This window comes from Mus caroli, unplaced genomic scaffold (genome assembly GCF_978045245.1).
Source record: "Mus caroli unplaced genomic scaffold, Mus_caroli_1 scaffold_9, whole genome shotgun sequence".
Lineage (NCBI taxonomy): Eukaryota > Metazoa > Chordata > Mammalia > Rodentia > Muridae > Mus > Mus caroli.
In genome coordinates this window covers 21,611,390-21,631,231 of record NW_028227264.1, presented here as the reverse complement: position 1 = coordinate 21,631,231, position 19,842 = coordinate 21,611,390, and the positions used below count along the sequence as shown (strand labels likewise).

Below are 19,842 nucleotides of genomic sequence, written 5' to 3'. Positions count from 1 at the left end.
ACCAAAAGAGTTTAGGTACCTTCGAGAAAGACAATGTAATTAAGATCACTGGATGTTTCCTGCAGAGCTGCTTCCCACCTGTGCCTGCAGAAAGGTAACACTGAGTTCTCAGTAAACAGGCTCAGTAGGACTTTCCTAATGGCTATCACACTCCTAAGCGGGAGAACAATGGTTCATGGGCTACAAGCAGCCGCAGCCAGCCAGCCCTTCGTGATGTCTGTGGGTGTTCTCTTTGACTTCAAAGGGGATGAAGACAACCCTCCCCCGCAGAAGTTAAATGGTCACAACTCTGATCACAAACACATTACTACCTCAGTGGTTTCTTCACTGATCTTGGTAACTGTAATATTGAGGGAAGACTATAGACAATAAACACACCAAAGCAGAACACAGTTCATGTCCTATGTGAATTCTTCCAAAGTAACTAAAAGTATCAACTACTTGTAAAAACGGAACTCTGGTATACACAGGCAGGGCGGTTACTCTGTAATGAAAAGTGCTGCTCAGGAATGGCTACAGAACAACCAGGCAAGGGATTTCATAAAGGACTCAAAGAGATGTATTGTCAAAATAATTAATTCCAGGAAACAAAAACTAGTCAGCTTCAAGCAACCAAATACATGTAGGACCATTGCCCAACTAACCACAAACTGTAATTTCATAAAAGGGAAGCAACACTGTGATCCAACCAATCACTGTGCATAGATTTTGTTCATGGTAAATAAGGCTAAAAGTAACTGTGATTATTTATGTGAAAGTAGCCTGTTGTGTTCTCATGGGGATGCTGGCATATGGACTGCACCACTCTATCCATGTAGATCTCTAAACATGCATTCTGGAAACAGGATAGGTGCCAAGATCCCCGGCTCATAAACAAACATTCAGTCTTCAGATAAAAATTTCAGGAATAAAGGGTGGTTAATATATTGATGTAACACCCACTAATGAAATACATGAAGCTAGCAGATGCAGGAGAAAAGGTAAATCATAAAAAATACCCTTTGTATATTATAACCTCATGTTCTTAATTTTTTTTTAAATACTTTGGCGACTGAGGTATTCAAACCTTTCTCTCAAAGATTAACATTTTAATGGGGGAACACAGGGGGAAAATAGTAATTAAACTTTGATTTTTCTGATAAAAGGCATTATAAAATGAAAGCAAGATGATGAGGAAATGATTATAAAGAATAGCCAAATAAGACATCACTTAGATAAATGTACTGAGGTCACCTGAATATGCAAAAGGGGCTACGTGAAAGAGAAGCCGGTTCAAAGGCCCTGAGGTGTGAAAGGCTCAGCCCAAGAGGCTTCAGGAAGAACCTTAGGTGGGCAATGGGGGAGGCAGGTTGGATGGGGGTGTGAACAGCACAAGGCTCACACTTCCTTGCAAGGGCCAAGAGAGTCACAGATGAGTTTAAATCTGAGTGTGACATGTGCTCATGTATTAAAAATCTGCCTTGTCACTGTGGAGAAGATAAGAGAGCAAGAAAGGGGGCAGAGAGGACAATGTGGAGGCTGCTGTCATCTGAAGTAGTAAGAACAGTGTGGACCTGGTGGCCACAAAAGGAGAGTAGGGACCAGCGGGCTGTGTACTTCTGTGCACTTCGACTGGATCCAGGCAGGGAAGTTTCCCAGATCACAAGGTAGGACAGGAACCAAAGGGAAGAGAGTTCACGCTCAGGGCATGAGCCAACAGATGATTCACACAGAGGGAAGAGAGAGAGTTCCAGGAAGCACCTTAGCCACTGATTAAGAATGGTGTATGAAGTGAGAAGAGTATACTCCCACCTCCAAGAGCAGGCACTCTACCCCATAGGACAAGTCACCATAGAAAATCAGAGCTGCCCTTCTCACTGAGATTCTTCCAGGAGAAATACTCTCCTACCTGTATCTGGACTGCGTCAACAGTTGGACATGAGAAAATTATAATACCAGAACTGTGGGTACTCAAGGGGGTAAATGATGTCAGCCATCTATTTTCAAATGTGACAGCAGATCTGCTCACTTCTTGGGACTGAAGTCCTTTTTACAGAAAAGCCTGCTGTGATGCCAAAGAGAAAAGTCAAAATACTCGCTTCCCCTTTGTGCACTCATGTGTTCAGAGGCAAAAATGGGTGTCTCTTCACTAGACCAGAACGCACTTCCTCCCAGAACAACAAGATGACCTATAGTTTAAAAACTAATTTTATTGATTCTTTGAGGATTTCAGACAATAAATTTTGACTAGACTTAGTCCCTCAGTTCCTCCCAGAACCACTCCAACTTAAGAGCCTCCTCAGAACCTTACAGGCCCTGAGCTAAACAGAGATTCTTATTAACAAACAGGGACAGTGAGTGTGAAGTAAGAACAGTTACTGCACTGCATGGAGACAATGTGGGTCTTTTAAAATTCCATCAAGATTACATTTACTGCGATAGTAGAATCTATAGGAGATACATGATGAGAGAGAGAGACAGACACACAGACAGACAGATGATTCAACATAAAACATGCTTCTGTTATCTTCTTCTAACATTTATAGCAAGGGCTCAAGCTTTTACAGAGTATCTTCCCAGAAAGCTCCAGAAAACACATACACAGAAAAGCACATTTAATATTATTATACAAGCTTTAGCAGAAATGTCTATACTCAAATTCTGATGGGAAGATTTTTTTTTCTTTTTCCATTTATTTGCTGTTTATTTTGTGTGCATGAATGTTTAGCCTATATGTGTATGTCTATGTATGTATGTATGTATGATGTATGTATGTATGTGTACCATGTGCCCAGAGGGTGGGCAGATGAGGGTATCACATCCCTTGGGACTGGAGTTACAGATGTTTGTACGTCGCCTTGTAGATGCTGGGGACTAAAATCGCACTCTCTGCAAGCAACCTCTCCAGTCCCACAACAAGAAGACTTTGTTACCAATGTATTTGATTAGTTTGTTTACACAAAGTTCTTAGCCACCTTACAGTCTCCATAAAACCAAAGAATTCTTAAATGCCAGAGTTTTCTTATTGGAAATGTTATTCTTTGGCAATCTCACACATGTATGTAATGACTATGGCTTCTCTTCTCTTCCCCTTCCCCTTCCCTCTGCCTTGCCAGCCACACTTCTTTACAAATCTCCTTCCCACACCCATTCCTTTTTGTTTGGTCCCACAGAATGTAACTAGGCCCATCTGTTTGACCCTGGGTTTGTAACTACCCATTAATGGCAGAGAGTTAACTAGAACAACTATGTATGGATTTTTTTTTTTTTTTGTCAAATACTGTTTCACAGTTAACTGTTCTAAATTCTATTTATCAATTTTCTTCAGTTCTTAATTCAGTTAATTCACGGCATGGCTCACTCTTGAAACATTTATGTCAATAACTCCCATCTTCTACTATCAGAAAATACCTCATAATCCTGGTGGTACTCTAGCCCAGTGCTTCTCAACCTGCGAGTGTCACCGCCGTGTGGGGTGACAGATCAGATATCCTGTATATCAGATATTTACATTATGATTCATAACAGTAGCAAAATTAGTTATCAAATAGCAGTGAAGTAGTTTTATGGCTGGGGGGGGGCGGGTCACCACAACAAGAGGAACTGTATTAAAGGGTCACAGTGTTCGGAAGGTTGACGATCACTGCTCTAGTAGCTCTTACAAATGGCTGCTTCCATTATGAGACTCTGTAAATAATGCATAAGTCCCATGACAAATGGCCTCTTAACACTAAAACCTGCACATGATAGGAGAGTTTTCAGGAGTCCTTGAAACTCTGGCTGAGATTTGACTTTATAATGTTGGAAGAGATTAATCTGGTGTGCATGCGCACGCACACGCACGCACGCACACACACACACACACATACACACAGAGCTTGCTGAATTACAGAATGTTCTATGTTCACTGAATTTCCTAACAGCTATGTTCACAAAAACCCAACTCAAGTTAGAAATGCAAATTAAGCCAATATGAGATAAGAATGTTGCTGAAATGGATTAAGCTTTAGGCTGTTCTTGTTGGCAAGGATTTGGAGCTATGTCAGCTCTGGCTGGAGGAAGCAAGCACTTCAGGAAGCTCTTCTTGTTTCTACCAATGCCAACCACTCACAAATTCTAAGATCCACCAACCCAGGAACAGAAGCAGCATCAACAGGAAAGCACAGAAACAAAACAAAACAAAACAAAACAAAAGACTGGAAAAGACTTTGAGTGTTTGCCAACAGTGTTAAAGTAAACTGGTATGAATGTCTGAATAAGGACTACTTACTACAGAGGAAAATGAACCACCATTTCCACACAGGTGAGTCCACAGAGTGGAGAGTATAGCTCAACACACACACAAAAACACATTATTGACTCGATCAGATGAGGCTTAAGAATCAGGTAAATTGATTAGTGGTACTGAAAACGCACAGTGATGGGCATGGAGGAAGCCTAAGCTGGTGAAGGGCTCTGGGCTCAGAATGTGCTCTGTGACCTGCACAGTATCTGGCAGACTGTGGCTGGGCTGCACACTCCTCACATGCACTCCTTAGTAATAAACGTAAGCCAGCTTTTAAGGATACAAAATGTTACGCTGAAGATCTCAGTATGTTTCTTCTGCTCTTCAAAAATACAAGTTCTGTGTGTGTGTGTGTGTGTGTGTGTGTATGTGTGTGTGTGTGTGGGTGTGTGCATGCATGCACACTGGATGCATGTAAAAATGTCCTTCTCTAGTCAGCCCACAAACACTCACTGAGACCTGACTAAGGACGGCAGGACGTAATGGCTGGATAGCCCAATTCCAGATATTTTAATAAAAATGCTACTTTTGAACATGAACTCAAGCTTTGAGAAAATATTATTTCTGAGATGCATGCTGAGACCTAGTCCTAAGAGACCTTCTGGGAACAGCAGTCAGAAAGCTTGAGCTAAGAAGGACTAGACACTATCAGGCTATCAGGCCTGGGACAGAAAGCATGGCCTTAGCACACAGGCACAGGAAGGAGGGCTGGCAGCACAGATGTCTTACCAGCCCTGCTAACAACCAGCAGCTTACACCAAGGGATGAAAAGATCGGCTACGTCGTTTTAACGTTCCGTATTGGATTCACAAGGAGATCCATCAAGTTCTAGTTTGCTCCATCTTGACTTGTGAGATTGCTGCTTCGATGTTAAGTAAGCATCTACAATATGCAGCACATACCTGTTACACGTATGTAAACACTTACCTAAATAGTCTATAACTGTCATAGTATACTTGACAATAGTTACTATTGAAGCAGATTTATAACAGTGTAGATCCCCTTCAGTAAGATGTGATTTAACAGCAAGTCCACTGAAATTTAAACTACTGTTTCAGAGCCGAGGGTTCTGGAGACACAGTTCAGTGGCAGGGCACTTGCCTCACTAGTATGAGGTCCTCCATTCAACACCCACTACCTCAGGAGACAAAAGGTTCATCTCTCTTAGGCTTTGCAAAATAGAAGGGTCAGAATACTGGTAAAAGAAGACAAATTTATATTCTTGCTATTGGTTATTCTTGACTTCCTCTAATAGAAAAAAAAAAAAAAAACTGTTGTTTTCTGTTTTGGCACAAAATGAACTGCAAGAGTTAATATTCATGCAGGCCTTTATTTATCTGATCCAGAGTAGCAGGAATGTAAACCTTTCTCCTTGCAGTCCCAGGAAGCCTTGAGTTCTGCTTGATCAAGACCTTGCCACCTAGCTACCTTACTTACCCTCCCTAGACCCATTTATAAACCAGGTCTTCTGCTAGACTTCAAAGGAAGGACTTACCTACGGTGCAGAGCCCTATTCTGTCCACCCTTCTATATTAATAGCGTCTTCAGACCGGGAAAGGAGAAGTGAGATTTCACACTTCTGTCTTTCATTTCCACAGGTTTCGATGCAGCTCATATCAGAGTGGTAGGCTACATTTCTACCAGCCACTTGGTTTCTCTCTAAACCTCTTTTCATTCAGACACTGAACGCTAGAGTCAGGAAACATACACAGCACTGCTGGTCACAAAGTCAAGCCTGAATCAACCAACTAAACCTCCTCCTGGATGGCACATTGCTATATCAGCTGTTCAAGCCATACCCACGAGTCTCTTCCCCCCCTTTCCTTATCTGATGCTTTTCTTTCACATTGCACTTAAAGGCAGACATACTCAGAAGCAGATTGCACACAGCCCAGTCCCCACAACATATTTGCCTCACCTTGCAGAGTAGATGAAAGGCAAGCTGTTCTCTAGAGCAGTGGTTCTCAACTTCCCCAACACTGCAACGTTTAATGCAGTCGCGGGGGTAACTCCCAACTATAACATTATTTCATTGCTAATTCATTGCTGGAATTTTTGCTACTGTCATGAATCCTAATCCATATATCTGCGTTTTTTCAATACTCTTAGACAATTCCTGTGAAAGGTTTGTTTGACCCCTTAAAGGGTCATGGGCCACATGTCGAGAACCGCTGCTCTAAATTGTACATTTCCAGTCCCCTCTGGCCTTGAAAGACTTTTCTTTTACAACGATACAATTTTAGAGTTTTCCCTTTTCGAGGGGAAAACTGCAGCTCCTGCTGATACCATAATCTTTTGCCGGTGGTGGGGACTCACGTCTTGAATCCTGGGCAATGAGTCAGGAGAAGGCAGGGAAAGTGACTTGTTTTGTTTATCCAGGGAAGGACCCAAGGTCAGACAGATACTGAAAGTGAAAAGAGGTAGACAGGGCTGCTGCTGGTGGGGGTGGCGCACACTTTTAATCCTGGTGCTCAGGATGCAGAAGAGGAAGATCTCTGTGAGTTCAAACCCAGTCTACAGAGCAAGTTTCAGGATACAAAGAAACCCTGTCTTGAAAAATAAATATGTATCTTATCTCCCTCTGGATTTTGTTCTTCCTTCTCTGGTCACTCCAACTCTCCATGCTTCTTTCTTCGTGATGTCCAGAGTTTTTATATCCCAGTCCCCGTCTCCTAATCTTTTGGGCTTAACTCAGATTCACGGTTTTAAGTACCAGTTGTGCTATGATCCCAAATTCCAAACTGTGATATGGATCCCGACTTCCCTGTATCTCAACTGCCTGGTATCTCCATGTAGATGCCCCAAAGACATCTCAAATTTTACTTGACTAAAGGTGAAGTGATCCAGGAGTGATGTGCTTTCGCTGGAACTCTTGTAAAAATAAAAACATTTACCCGAAGGAAACAAAATCCTCCCCAACTAGTCCTGGGCATAGTCTGTCTCACCCAGTTCATACTTGCAACCACCTGCTCCGGCACTGTGTGCACAGGCCCCGCCCCTTCCCTTCCAGGCCCACCCACATGCACCTGCAAGTCCTCCTGGCTCTGGCTCTAGTCACATCTCTCTTTCCCACTGATACACGACAAAGTCTCTCTCAACAGACCTCTGCCAAGAGCAACATATGCCCCTCACTCTCCTAATGTCTGTTCTCTAAGTAGCAACCGAGTGATCCTCTCAAAGTGCAGAACTGACTGTGTCTCTTCTTAAGCTTTCGCTGATTTACACTGCCTTGTACAGTGAAATCTGAACTCTCCACAGCACAGACGAACCTCTAGGGCCCCCTGATTTCCCCTCTGGCCACTCTAGCCTCAAGTACTGTGCACTAGACATGAGGCTTCTTTGTTCTCCCCTTCTGAGCAACTCAAGCTCTACACTGCTTTGGGGTGTTTACTGCTGCGATCCCCTTCATGTGACTTGCCCTGGTAGCTCTCTCTACCAGGCCTTTCTCCTCCTGTATCCAGGGCCCATCTAAGCAACAAAGCGCCCAGCTGCTCCCGCATCACTTTCAGTCTGTCTCCTCACGGGAGGCTGTGTTGCTTTTAACTGTCATACCACACACTGCTTACAACGGTAAACCACATGAAGACAGGACCCTATAGATTTATTTACAGCTACGTTCACATTCTCTGAAAAGGAATTTAATATGTAATACATGCACAAAGAACTACCGCTGAGTGTGGCACACCAGAATACCACAATTAAAAGGCACTTCATCTGAACCATCCTCACAATATGTCAATTTCTGAATAAATGACCTGGGAATCAGCTGACCACTATTGCTAGTCAACAATACCCACTTTAGCTTGGGGCCTAACTCCCAGTAGCTTTGAACTTGTGTGGTGGCCCCAATGGACAGTAGTTTGCATATCTGAAGATAGTGACTGGACCTTTCCTTAATGACCTTAGTCTTCATTAAAAAATATTTTAATTATATTGAATCTAGGGTCATGCACATGAAAGCCAAGGGTCCTATTACTGAACTATATCTCTAGCCTGCCCTCTTTTTACTTTTTATTTTGAGACACGGATCTCACTAAGTTACACAAGCTGGCCTTAAAGTTCCTCAGTAGCCCAGGCAAGCCTTGAACTTGTCATCTTCTTGCCTTAGCCTTCTGAGTATCAGGAATTAAAGGCCTGAACAATGAGGCTCAGCTTGGTCCCATCTTAAGAATCCTGGACATGGGATAATTGGGGGAAGCCCTATACACAATCCAATATTGCTATAGGTAATTATTAGGTTGTTTATTTAGCTGTCATCCACACTGTAGTATTGAAGCCTGGCTCAGATTATCACGTCTTTTCTGGCTGGATCAACCGATCTCTCTCTTAGTAAGCACGGCTTGATTTAAACTGGCCCTTCCACTCCACGCTGCCACTGTCTCGTCTATTGTGTCTGCTGCTTACCACATCTCTAATCTCACAGTGGTACAGTCACTCCTCAGCCTCCTGAACTCCTGGCACTGTTTAAAAATAGAAACCAAGAGACGTGGTCCACTTTGGCATCCTTTCTTGCAAAACAACTGGATTTCCACATGTGTAAACTGAACAGTCAGTTCCCTTAAATTCCACACAAGTGATCACGCTCAGCCGAGGCCAATCAGCAACACACAGACAACCAGCAGCAAGGGAGCCACGGAGAGAGGAGAGCAATCTGCATCCAGGAGGACAAGATGCCGGAATCACTGTCTTCATGTAGCTCTCTCAGCTGTTGGCCATGAACAGCATGAAGCTCAATGCTACCCTTTCCGGGCTCTCCAGACGGAAGCCAGAGAAAATACTACTCCAAATCAGAGTAGACACCAGCACCTTCTAGAACCATTTATATTGTAGTTTTATTTCCTTTACCTTCAACGTATGTACAGTGGCATCTCATTTAAATCACTTGGGTAGACTATCATTGAGGCCAATGATTAAATTTAAAATATGGTAAGATCCTCACACCAGTCAGAATGGCTAAGATCAAAAATTCAGGTGACAGCAGATGCTGGCGAGGATGTGGAGAAAGAGGAACACTCCTTCATTGTTTGTGGGATTGCAAGCTTGTACAGCCACTCTGGAAATCAGTCTGGCGGTTCCTCAGAAAATTGGACATAGTAATACTGGAGGATCCCACAATACCTCTCCTGGGCATATATCCAGAAGATGTTCCAACTGTTAAGAAGGACACATGCTCCACTATGTTCATAGCAGCCTTATTTATAATAGCCAGAAGCTGGAAAGAACCCAGATGCCCCTCAACAGAGGAATGGATACAGAAAATGTGGTACATTTACACAATGGAGTACTACTCAGCAACTAAAAAGAATGAATTTATGAAATTCCTAGGCAAATGAATGGACCTGGAGGGCATCATCCTGAGTGAGGTAACCCAATCACAAAGGAACTCACACAATATGTACTCACTGATAAGTGGATATTAGCCCAGAAACTTAGGATACCCAACATATAAGATACAATTTGCTAAATGCATGAAACTCAAGAAGAACGAAGACCAAAGTGTGGACACTTTGCCCCTTCTTAGAATTGGGAACAAAACACCCATGGAAGGAGTTACAGAGACAAAGTTTGGAGCTGTGACGAAAGGATGGGCCATCTAGAGACTGCCATATCCGGGGATCCATCCCATAATCAGCTTCCAAACACTGACACCATTGCATACACAAGCAAGATTTTGCTGAAAGGACCCAGATATAGCTGTCTCTTGTGAGACTATGCCGGGGCCTAGCAAACACAGAAGTGGATGCTCACAGTCAGCTATTGGATGGATCACAGGGCCCCCAATGGAGGAGCTAGAGAAAGTACCCAAGGAGCTAAAGGGATCTGCAACCCTATAGGTGGAACAACATTATGAACTAACCAGTACCCCAGAGCTCGTGACTCTAGCTGCATATGTATCAAAAGATGGCCTAGTCAGCCATCACTTGAAAGAGAGGCCCATTGGACTTGCAAACTTTATATGCCCCAGTACAGGGGAATGCCAGTGCCAAAAAGTAGGAGTGGGTGGGTAGGGGAGTGGGGGGGGAGGGTATGGGGGACTTTTGGGATAGCATTGGAAATGTAAATGAGGAAAATACCTAATAAAAATATTAAAAAAAATATGGTAAGATCATTTGAAAACATTCTGCATTTTGGTAAGGCTGATGGTGAATAAAGAGAATTAACATGCCGTCAAGAAGTTCTGGTGGCACATACAGTGGTGCCTTTATTCCTAGCACTCCAGAGGCAGATACAGGTGGATCTCTGTGAGTTCGAGGTCAGCCCGGTCTGCATAGTTCTGGGCCAGTTATACTTAGTGAGACCCTGTCTCCAAAAGAAAAAAAAAAAATAGAATCTGGCAATGTTTTAAAGTCAAAGTACCAACAGAAAGATGGCTACAGTATTCTAGAGTGTGTGTTTATCTGTAATTCAGGAATTAAAAACCTAAATCTGTATGCATACGAATATACATGTACATGTGTATGTGCTGAGGGGTAAATGTCACATTGGCTCTGTTGGTTTGTTGTCTCTGTAATAAGGGAAACTCTTGGGGAATCTACACCATCTCTTGGGGAAGCTACACCATCTTCTAGAATATGTCTCTCGACAGATTAAAGTGTCTCATCCTGCCACAGTTTGAATGTTATGCTGAGGCTTGATTCCCAAGTGCGTTAGGGTTAGAGTTGGTCAGGGTCAGGGTCAGGGTCAGGGTGTTAGGATGCCACTGAGAGGTCATCAGTACATTTCTAGGTCTTGGAACTAGACTGGTCTTCATGAAGGTGACAGTCATTATGGTGAGTGTTGCTACCTCTCCTCACCAGCTTCCCTTCCCAGGAGGTGATATTTCGTGTCCAGACGTCATCACCGGAAGCCAAGATGCTGAGCTGTGCTCCTGTCTCCAAAACTGTGGCTAAATAACATATTCCTTTATAGCCCATCCATCTGTGTGTATTTTGTTACAGCAACAACAGTAACAACCAAAACCTTAAACACCTGCTTCTATCTTTCTTGCCTCTTTTAATTTCATACTGTATATTCATAAGTACAAAATTAATCTGAGCACAATCTATTCCGATTTTATTCCTAACAAATATTAATCTTTTGAGCTCTGAGCAGTGCTCAGTGCATCTTAAGCTATGAGAATGAGCCAGCAGACCTCACCGTCAATATCCAGATGGCCTTAAAGGAAATGTAAACATCGACCTGTAATCTTTATCTCACTAAAAAACAGTGCAACACAGGCCCTGGTAGCACTCTGCCCCTCTATTAAACTCCCTCCATATTTACTCTGATGCCTTCTAGCTACTTCAATTGTGTTCTTATAATGTTCCCCCCTCCCTCTTCCCTTAATTGCTCGTGGTTTAGCAAATACCACCAACTTCAGAGTAAGAATTGAGAACAGCAATGAAGTCAATTTGAAACTGAACTCACAGCATTGTGTGATCTTTTGGATGTTAGAGGAGATGCGTTGTGCCAGCTGGGCAGAGTCCCCACCAATCCCCGGAGTGTAAGACATGGCTTGTTGGCTGGCTGGCTGATTTCATCAGATGCAGGTAGGCTATCTGGATTTCTAGGAGTCAGTCACCTAAAAGAACATAAATGTTGTACAATTACATTCTTAAAAGTTATTCGTGTACATTTCCCAAAGTATACACCTGGGATATTATAGGGTTGAAAAAGGAAAATTATTACTGCTATTTTCTAAAAAGCATTTATAAAACAAACATATACATTGTATATTTAGGTATGATTAAGATGGAGAACAAAGGCTTAGATGGGAAGACAAATCCGACAGATCTAGACCATGTGGAGAAGGTAAATATTATTTATCAAAGGAAGCGGAAGTGAAATGGAAATACTTCACACTGGCTGTCTAACGTAACATCACAACCTCCTCTTTAAAGTCCCCCTCTTCTGTTCTTTTGAGCGGACTGTGGCTTACAATGATGAAGTACCTGATCCCCAGGAAGAAAACCATGCATTGATGCAAGTGAGGTCTCAGCCCAGGGTTCAGATGCCCAAGTTACCCATGCTGCCTAACACTGGGAATAAACACCTCCAGCACATGTCTAGGTTTCCAGGTCTAGCCTGACCATAATCCAATAAAAAAAAAAAAACCAAACCACTGAGATTTCCAACAGATAAGGGTACAGGGTCACTAACCTCTGACTATGCTCAAGTCTCAGGCTATGTACATAGTTGTTACAATGCACTGTGTAGGGAATATGCTAAAAAGAGAAACATGTATGAATGTTCTACCATGATACAATTAAATGACATTTTTGATGCAATGCTGGGTTGAATCTACAAAGAACCCAAGTAAAGGGAAGGCACAGGGGGACAGTGCTGGGAGGAAACGGAGCAGTTGAGCTGATACAGCAGGCTGTGAGTATTGTGGGATATCCCTGGACATCAGACAGTCTCAGGAGCTCTGGTGTCTTCTCCACCCTCTGTCCTTGCTCTACACAAACCAGGTCGAGGATATAGACTCAACCAACTTAAAAGCAAAGTCAAAAATGTAACTAACAGCTGGCCCCCATTGGCAATGTAGCAGGAATAAGCTGCCTTCCGGGAAGCACTGAGTTAGGACTGCAGCCATGGAAAGAGCTGGGCCAGACTGAGTAGGGCAGTTCTGAAAAGCTAGACATCACATCACATTCTATGCCTGCAATCCCAGCACAGGAGTCGCCTTTGCATAAGGACCTAGAGTTCAAGATCAGCTTCAGCCTGGAGATTCAACTTCCCTGACGACATTTTCTGCAGTCTACAAACCAATTATACCTTTAAATTTTTGAACATTCAGTGTATGTGTGTGTGTGAGAGAGAGAGAGACAAACACATGCTACTGTGAGTGCATCAAGACCAAAGAACAATTTCTTTTCTTTTTTTTTTTTTTTTTGGCTATTTTCTTTATTTACATTTCAAATGTTATCCCAGTTTCCCTCCCTCCAGGAAACACCCTATCACATCCAAAGAACAACTTTCCAGAACTGTCTCTCCCCTCCCACCATGTGTGCCCTGGAGACTAACCGCAGGTCATCGGGCTGAGGAACAAGTGCCCTTACCTGCTGAGCCATTTTGCTAGCCCCATCCTTTTAAAACAGATCTTTATTAAGATATAATTCATATACAACTGCAACCATTCGAATCATATAATCCAATGGTTTTTACTGTGATAACAAAGGTCTGGGATAATCAATGTGTGACTTTTATAGTGCATATTACTCTGAGAAGAAAGTTCTTTCCCATCATTTTTTATCTCCTGTTTGCGCCCAACCTTTCAGCCATTAGAACCATTAATCTACTTGGTATGTTTTTCTATTCTAGATGTTTCACATGAGTGGAATGTTTTATATATACGTGTGTGTGTGTGTGTGTGTGTGTGTGTGTGTTTTCTCTGTAACTGACTTGTTTGTCTTCTATGTATTTTCAAGATCCTTGTAGGATCTGTGAGTACCTCAATGCCTTTTATTGGCAAAAAATATACTAAATGGATAAAGACAATTTTCTCTGGGATCAGTGGCATCATCAGGCTTCTAAAAGTGCTCTCAGTTTACACCAACACCCTGTGAATAACTTCTCCTGTAACCATGGGCACGAATAAGTTTCACATCTCTACCTACAAAAGACACCTTTAATGTTCTCTCTCTCTCTCTCTCTGTCTCTGTCTCTCTCTCTCTCTCTCTCTCCCCCTCCCCCTCCCCCTCTCCCTCCCTTCCTCCCTCCCTCTCTCCTATATCTTTGAAGTTACTAGAACTCATCACTTGACTGTTCAGTTGCCAGGATAACTGGCAACCAGAAATATCTACCTTGGGCAAGATCCTTAGCATCTGGGCCTCCTGCCAAGATCAAAATAAGATAATAGGACCAAGTGCTTTGCTACTGTACATAGAGGACAGGTCTGATGTGCCCCTGCACCTGTGGACGCTCATCAGAGGCATGCAGCCATAAACTGCCCTGAACCTACACCCCTCACACAGAGACTAATGTCAGAATACTGTTAATTCTTGCAAAGGATTCCAGCTTTTTCTTCTCAAAATTCATACACATATAGTCCAAAGCTTTTCAGTGTTTTCCTTTAAAGGATTTTTTTTCTTCCCATAATTTAAGTCAGACAGTCACATGCACAGCCAGCTGTTCTCATCCCTGTACCCAAGCAAACTAGAGGATGCGGCTGTTGGTGAGACACGTGGTCTTCACCCATTCTAAGAGCTTCCCCTTTTCATCTCTGTGTAGTTTACCAGAGAAGGGGTATGGAGATGACCACCCCAGTTCTGTCTCGAGTGGTGTGTGAACAGGAATCTGAGAAAGGGCTGAATATTTCCTGCATGTGGTGACTTTTATGGCTGTGTCCCTCAATGTCGAAAGGCTCTGCAGGAGGCATGACTGCTACTGTAGTTTTTCACAGATAAATGGAGGCATTGCTGAGATGAACAGAGGATTTAAACTCTGAAAGTAAATCTGGGAGCTCACATTGTCACAAACACTAGACTAAACCCTATTGCTTCTGTAGAAGAACTTAGCACAGGTGGACCTGGACAACTACACAACCAAACTTGCCACCTTGCTGCAGGCCCAGGGGTAATTTCTTCACATCAAGGAAACAAGCCTGGATGAAGGTAACACTACTGAGTGGCACTCTCCCTTTCTGTCCTGTTCGACTATGATGACGTTTAAAAGATAAGAGTTGGCTCTTCAGATAAAACAAGGAACAACCAGGACAGTGGCTACCTTTGCTGGAAAGAAATAAACACACATGTTCATAGACAGCTATTGACAAATGGCTCTGAAGTCTGTTTTTACACGTGAGCTAATTAACTTTATGCTTATAAAATGTTTGTGCTCTATAACCATCTGCAGTGTCTAGCTTGAGCTGCAATACACAAAGCATTTGTGTTCTAGTGTCTTTGCTCAAAATAATTACATCGCTCCTCACGTGCACCTGCACTGCCTGCAAACAACTATCAAAATGAACTGACACACAACTATCAAAATGAACTAAGGTAGATGAAGGCCACCTCGGCCACCTTTCAAGTGCTCAGAAACTGTATGTGGCCAGTGGCCAGCAGCTGGGACAGCTCGCATATTCACTTCTATCCCCCACGGAAAGTTCTATTGGGCAGGGTTCAACTCAACAGCTCAGTAATTATCTTTTTATGAAGATATATAAACACTAAGGTGAAAGAGGAGATGGGAGAGTCCAACAGTAACACCCACAGTGAGCGCTGTCTCAAGACTGTGTGGAAGGACAATTTAAAAATGAACAAAGGGGATTTTGATACAGAGTCTTGGATGTAAAACACTACCCTGTAGTTACTAATGGACATACTGTAGAATCTTCAAGACTTCCTCTGAGCAGACACTGGCTTAAAATTTAGCCTGCTCAAATCAAACAATCAGTTTCACTTTCTTAATCATGAAGCCCAGCATAAAATATGAGCTTCCTCCTCCTTTGTTCCCCAGGGTTTTAATTTGTGTGTGTGTGTGTGTGTGTGTGTGTGTGTGTGGTGTGTATGGTGTGTGTGTATGGTGTGTGGTGTGTGAGTGTGTGTGGTATGTGTGTGCAGTGTATTGGGTGTGTGGTGTATATGTGTGGGGGTGGTGGTGTGTATGTGTGGTGTGTGTGTATGGTGTGTGTGTGTGTGTGTGCTGTGTGTATGTGTGTGTGGTATGTGTGTGTAGTGTATTGTGTGTGTGGTGTATATGTGTGGGGGGTGTGGTGTGTGTATTATGTGTGTATATGTGTGTGTGGTGTGTGTATGTGTGTGTGGTGTGTGTATGTGTGTGTTTGTGTGTGTGTGTGTGTGTGCTGTGTGTATGTGTGTGTGGTATGTGTGTGCAGTGTATGTGTGTGTGGTGTGTGTGGGGTGTGTGTATGGTGTGTGTGTGTGTGTGCTGTGTGTATGTGTGTGTGGTATGTGTGTGCAGTGTATTGTGTGTGTGGTGTATATGTGTGGGGGGTGTGGTGTGTGTGTATTATGTGTGTGTATGTGTGTGTGGTGTGTGTATGTGTGTGCAGTGTATTGTGTGTGTGGTGTATATGTGTGGGTGGTGTGGTGTGTATGTGTGGTGTGTGTGTATTGTGTGTGTGTATGTGTGTGTGGTGTGTGTGTGTGTGTGGTGTGTGACTGTGTATGGTATGTGTGTACAATGTATGTGTGTGTGGTGTGGGTGTGTGTGTGTGGGGTGTGTATGGTGTGTGTGTGTGCTGTGTGTATGTGTGTGTTTGTGTGTGTGTGTATGTGTGGTGTGTGGGGGAGTGTAAATCTTGGACTTAGTCGATTCTCTAAGTACTTGGCTACAAAGTAGGTCCTGAATAAATGTTGTAAGTCTGAATGAACAAGTGTACCGATTTCCTATGAACACATGCCCAGCCTAAGAGTAAATATTAACATTTCTGAAACACTGTTTCAGGCTTATTGCTACCTGGGCTTTTCTCAGTGTCCCTTTCTATCTGTAGATGGCCCTTTCCATGATACACGCCCACCCCCTTTGAGGACTAGCTCTTTGTCTCAGTAAGGTGTTATCACACACTAGAGATGCCAGGTCTGAAATGAGAAGTCTCTATCAATGTAACTTCTACTTCAAGAGATGCATCATACTTAGAAGATGGGAATATTCACACTCTTTGTTTTCAGTTCCTAAAACAAACAGGAAAGGAGCCATAGGAGACAATCAATGGGCATGAGGGTGCTCAATCTTCCATATGAGTATTCGGTCCACAAGTGCATCTTTGCCCAGCTCCTTCATCAATCCAAATGCTACACTGTTTGGTTTCAGCTTAATTAACCAAGATTTTTTTTTCTCCACAGTTTCACACATTAATATTTCAAGTTACACTAAACCAGAGAAAAATCCACACAGACTTAACTGTGGGAGTTTTATCTAGCAGTACTAGTAGACATAGAGGTAATATTTCACTGCAGTACTGGGGACTGAACCAGGGCCTTGTGCACACACCATTTAGTGGCATACAGCTCAACATAATTATTCATAATTTTCCACCAGCAGCATATGTATGAACTTGGGATAAAAATCAGAATTAGAATCGGGAGCAGCATAAGAAGTGATCTAGCTGAAGGAAAAGAACCCAGAGGTCAGTGAGTTAATACTGTGTTCTATTAACTTCCCCAGACACTGGGAAACTACAGCCTCATTCGTAACTAGTCACAAGCCTGGGGGCCAACTTCGAAAGCAGCTTGCAAAGCCGAAGGCCCATCAGCACCACAAGGCACAATTTAACAGTGTTATCAATCTCTGCTCACTGTGGCTCAGAGTACACCTAAAAGAAATGCCTACCTCCAACAGGACCAAACCGGTGTTTCACAGTTAACTCCTTTTATTTTCCTGATTGTGGAAAACTTGTAAATAATAATTCGTGACAAGATACAAGATCTGAAGCAATCAAAAATTGATATATGCATATAAAATGCAAGCATATTTTTAAAAGCTATAAAGAAAAATTAGCATTTGACTGTAAAGCTTCCTCTCCCCACCCTCGTCCAAGCTTTTTTTTTTTTGTCTGAATTTAACCTAGAAAACACATATGCAAATTCTCGAAATACCTTGTTACCTTGTTATGTGTCTTGCATAAATCAATTGAAACGTGCACAAGGTAGGTCAAAGAAAGTTAGCTTGTGTAAGGCCAACAGCCAAGCAAACGCCCTGGGCCGCGGAACGAACCTGTGGCCAGATGACCAGGGCCCATCGCGTTTCCCTTTCTGTCCTTCGGAGGGGAAGTTGACAGAGAATGGGAACACAGTCGTCGCCTGCCAGGATCTGGCGGTAGGATCCGGTCCCTGAGGCTCCATTGCCGCGCGCCCCGGTGCTCGCACGTCGCGTCCCCGAGTCCGTAGCGGGGCGTGGGAGCCCGAGAGGGAGGCGCCGGCCCTGCGCCCTGGGGAGCCCCGCTCTGCGCACCCCAAACCAACCACTAGCGAGCTGCAGTTCTGGGGTGTCCCTCCCGCCCCCCTCTCCCCCGCCTCTGCAGTCTCCTCTTACCCTGACCTCGCCGGCTTCCTCCGCCACCTCCAGCCGCTGTCACCCGGGGGCCCACTGCCAGGCGCAGCCGGTCTCAGCTGATGGGCGGCGGCACAAGCACGCCCACTGCGCATGCTCGGGGCACAGCCCCAGGAAGGAGGAGGCGGGGCTTGCGTCTCTCCCATTGGTCAGTGACCGCTGAAGCTTGGAGGGACTGGCAAAATTGCTGGGGAGCCAAGCTCTGATGGGTGACAAAGTGATGTCTATGGGCAACAGAAGAGGAAACAATACAATAGAGAAGAGCTGGGTTCTTTATTCGGAGGCGCCAGACTCCCTGGACTGAGGGAGCACTATCAGCTTTTAAAGGTTCTGTTTCCTAACCCTCAGCTCTGTGGTAGACTTGACAACTCCATTTTTAAAATGTCACTGCAAAAATGTCAAGGCAATCCTAGCTAAAGCCCCGGAAGGATAAATGAAAGATCATCTCCCAATGCCCACTTGATAAAGATGTTTTCCTGGCTCATAGTTGGTATCGCATCCTTGAAATACAGGATGTGGTTTTCCCAGGCTTTAAGAGCACACACTGTTCCAACAATAACTCTTCGAACATGTGACCTCTCGGGTGAGAAACATCAGTTGTTCATGTGAAAGAAATACTTTGCCAAATTAATTAAAATAGATTGCCTTGGTTTTGCCTATAATTAAGATGGTGTTATTTCTGGAAAGAGCATGAAAACACATGATACCAAAAATGTGATAGACTTCAAGTGGGGGAGGGGGGGAATCCAGACTATTGTGAATCAGAACCACAGAGCAAACTGTATGTTGGTTGGTTTTACACCTGCAAGCATACGTAGATGACTTAGGTCAGACTCAAACACAGCGTCTTCTCAGTAGGATCCACCCAGTGGATCAAAGAACATGTACTCATTTAAAGTCATGTGATTCAGCTAGGGCCATGGTGAACTGTTGGGGTTTGCTGTTTTGTCCAGCACTGGAAATTGAACCAAGGTCCTTGGACATGAGAAGCCTTCACCCTGTCCTCTATCTCCAGTGTTTTTTTGTTTTTGAAACCCAGATATTAACCTTGAACTCACTCTGTAACCCAGGTAGACCTTGAACTTGCAACCTGCCTCAACGTTCAGAGTACAGACCTGTATCATTGTCCCGGGTTGTTTGTGGTTTTGTTTTGAGGAATGAGGGATCAAACCCAAGGCCTCACATTTCAGGTAGTTGATCTACCCTTGAGTTCTACCCATCATCTCCACTGTGAACTTTTAGAAGTATTAGGCCATCATAGTGACATTGTCTGTTTCCCAAGATACAGAGGAAATTCAAGTTTTTCTTTGAAATCTCTCCCTTTCTCAAAATTGTTTTATTTTTAAAAATCATTCTTTGACAAGGCAATAACCTCTAATAGAAAGTCATGTTTGCTGTTCAAGCTACAGAGTCCCTTTTAGAAAATCTGGTTCTGTTTCCTCATAACACAGATTAAGGAACCTGAAACACCAAACACTTCTGAGTCACACAGGTAATTAGGAACAGCAAAGCCTTAAGTGTCCTGTCCAGACTCTGGAATCCTTCCTGCCACCGGATCCAGACACTAATATCTGCTGAGAGTC

General features: G+C 43.4%; 1 protein-coding gene across 3 annotated transcripts in view; it reads right to left on the bottom strand.

The window, feature by feature from the left end:
- Positions 1 to 18,337, bottom strand: part of Stx7 (syntaxin 7) — a 42,582-nt gene extending 24,245 nt beyond the window's left edge. Inside the window, exons 1-2 of one of the 3 annotated variants that reach the window (XM_021173922.3) lie at positions 18,242 to 18,337; positions 11,672 to 11,825 (exon numbers count right to left, since the gene is read on the bottom strand). In XM_021173922.3, coding sequence (XP_021029581.1) covers positions 11,672 to 11,756 — 85 coding nt within the window. In that variant the 5' untranslated portion in view covers positions 11,757 to 11,825; positions 18,242 to 18,337. Of the gene's footprint in view, positions 1 to 11,671; positions 11,826 to 17,923; positions 18,038 to 18,241 lie in introns of those variants that run through there. The other 2 variants (XM_021173923.3, XM_029482582.2) reach the window with 2 other exon arrangements.
- Positions 18,338 to 19,842: the final 1,505 nt, after the last annotated feature.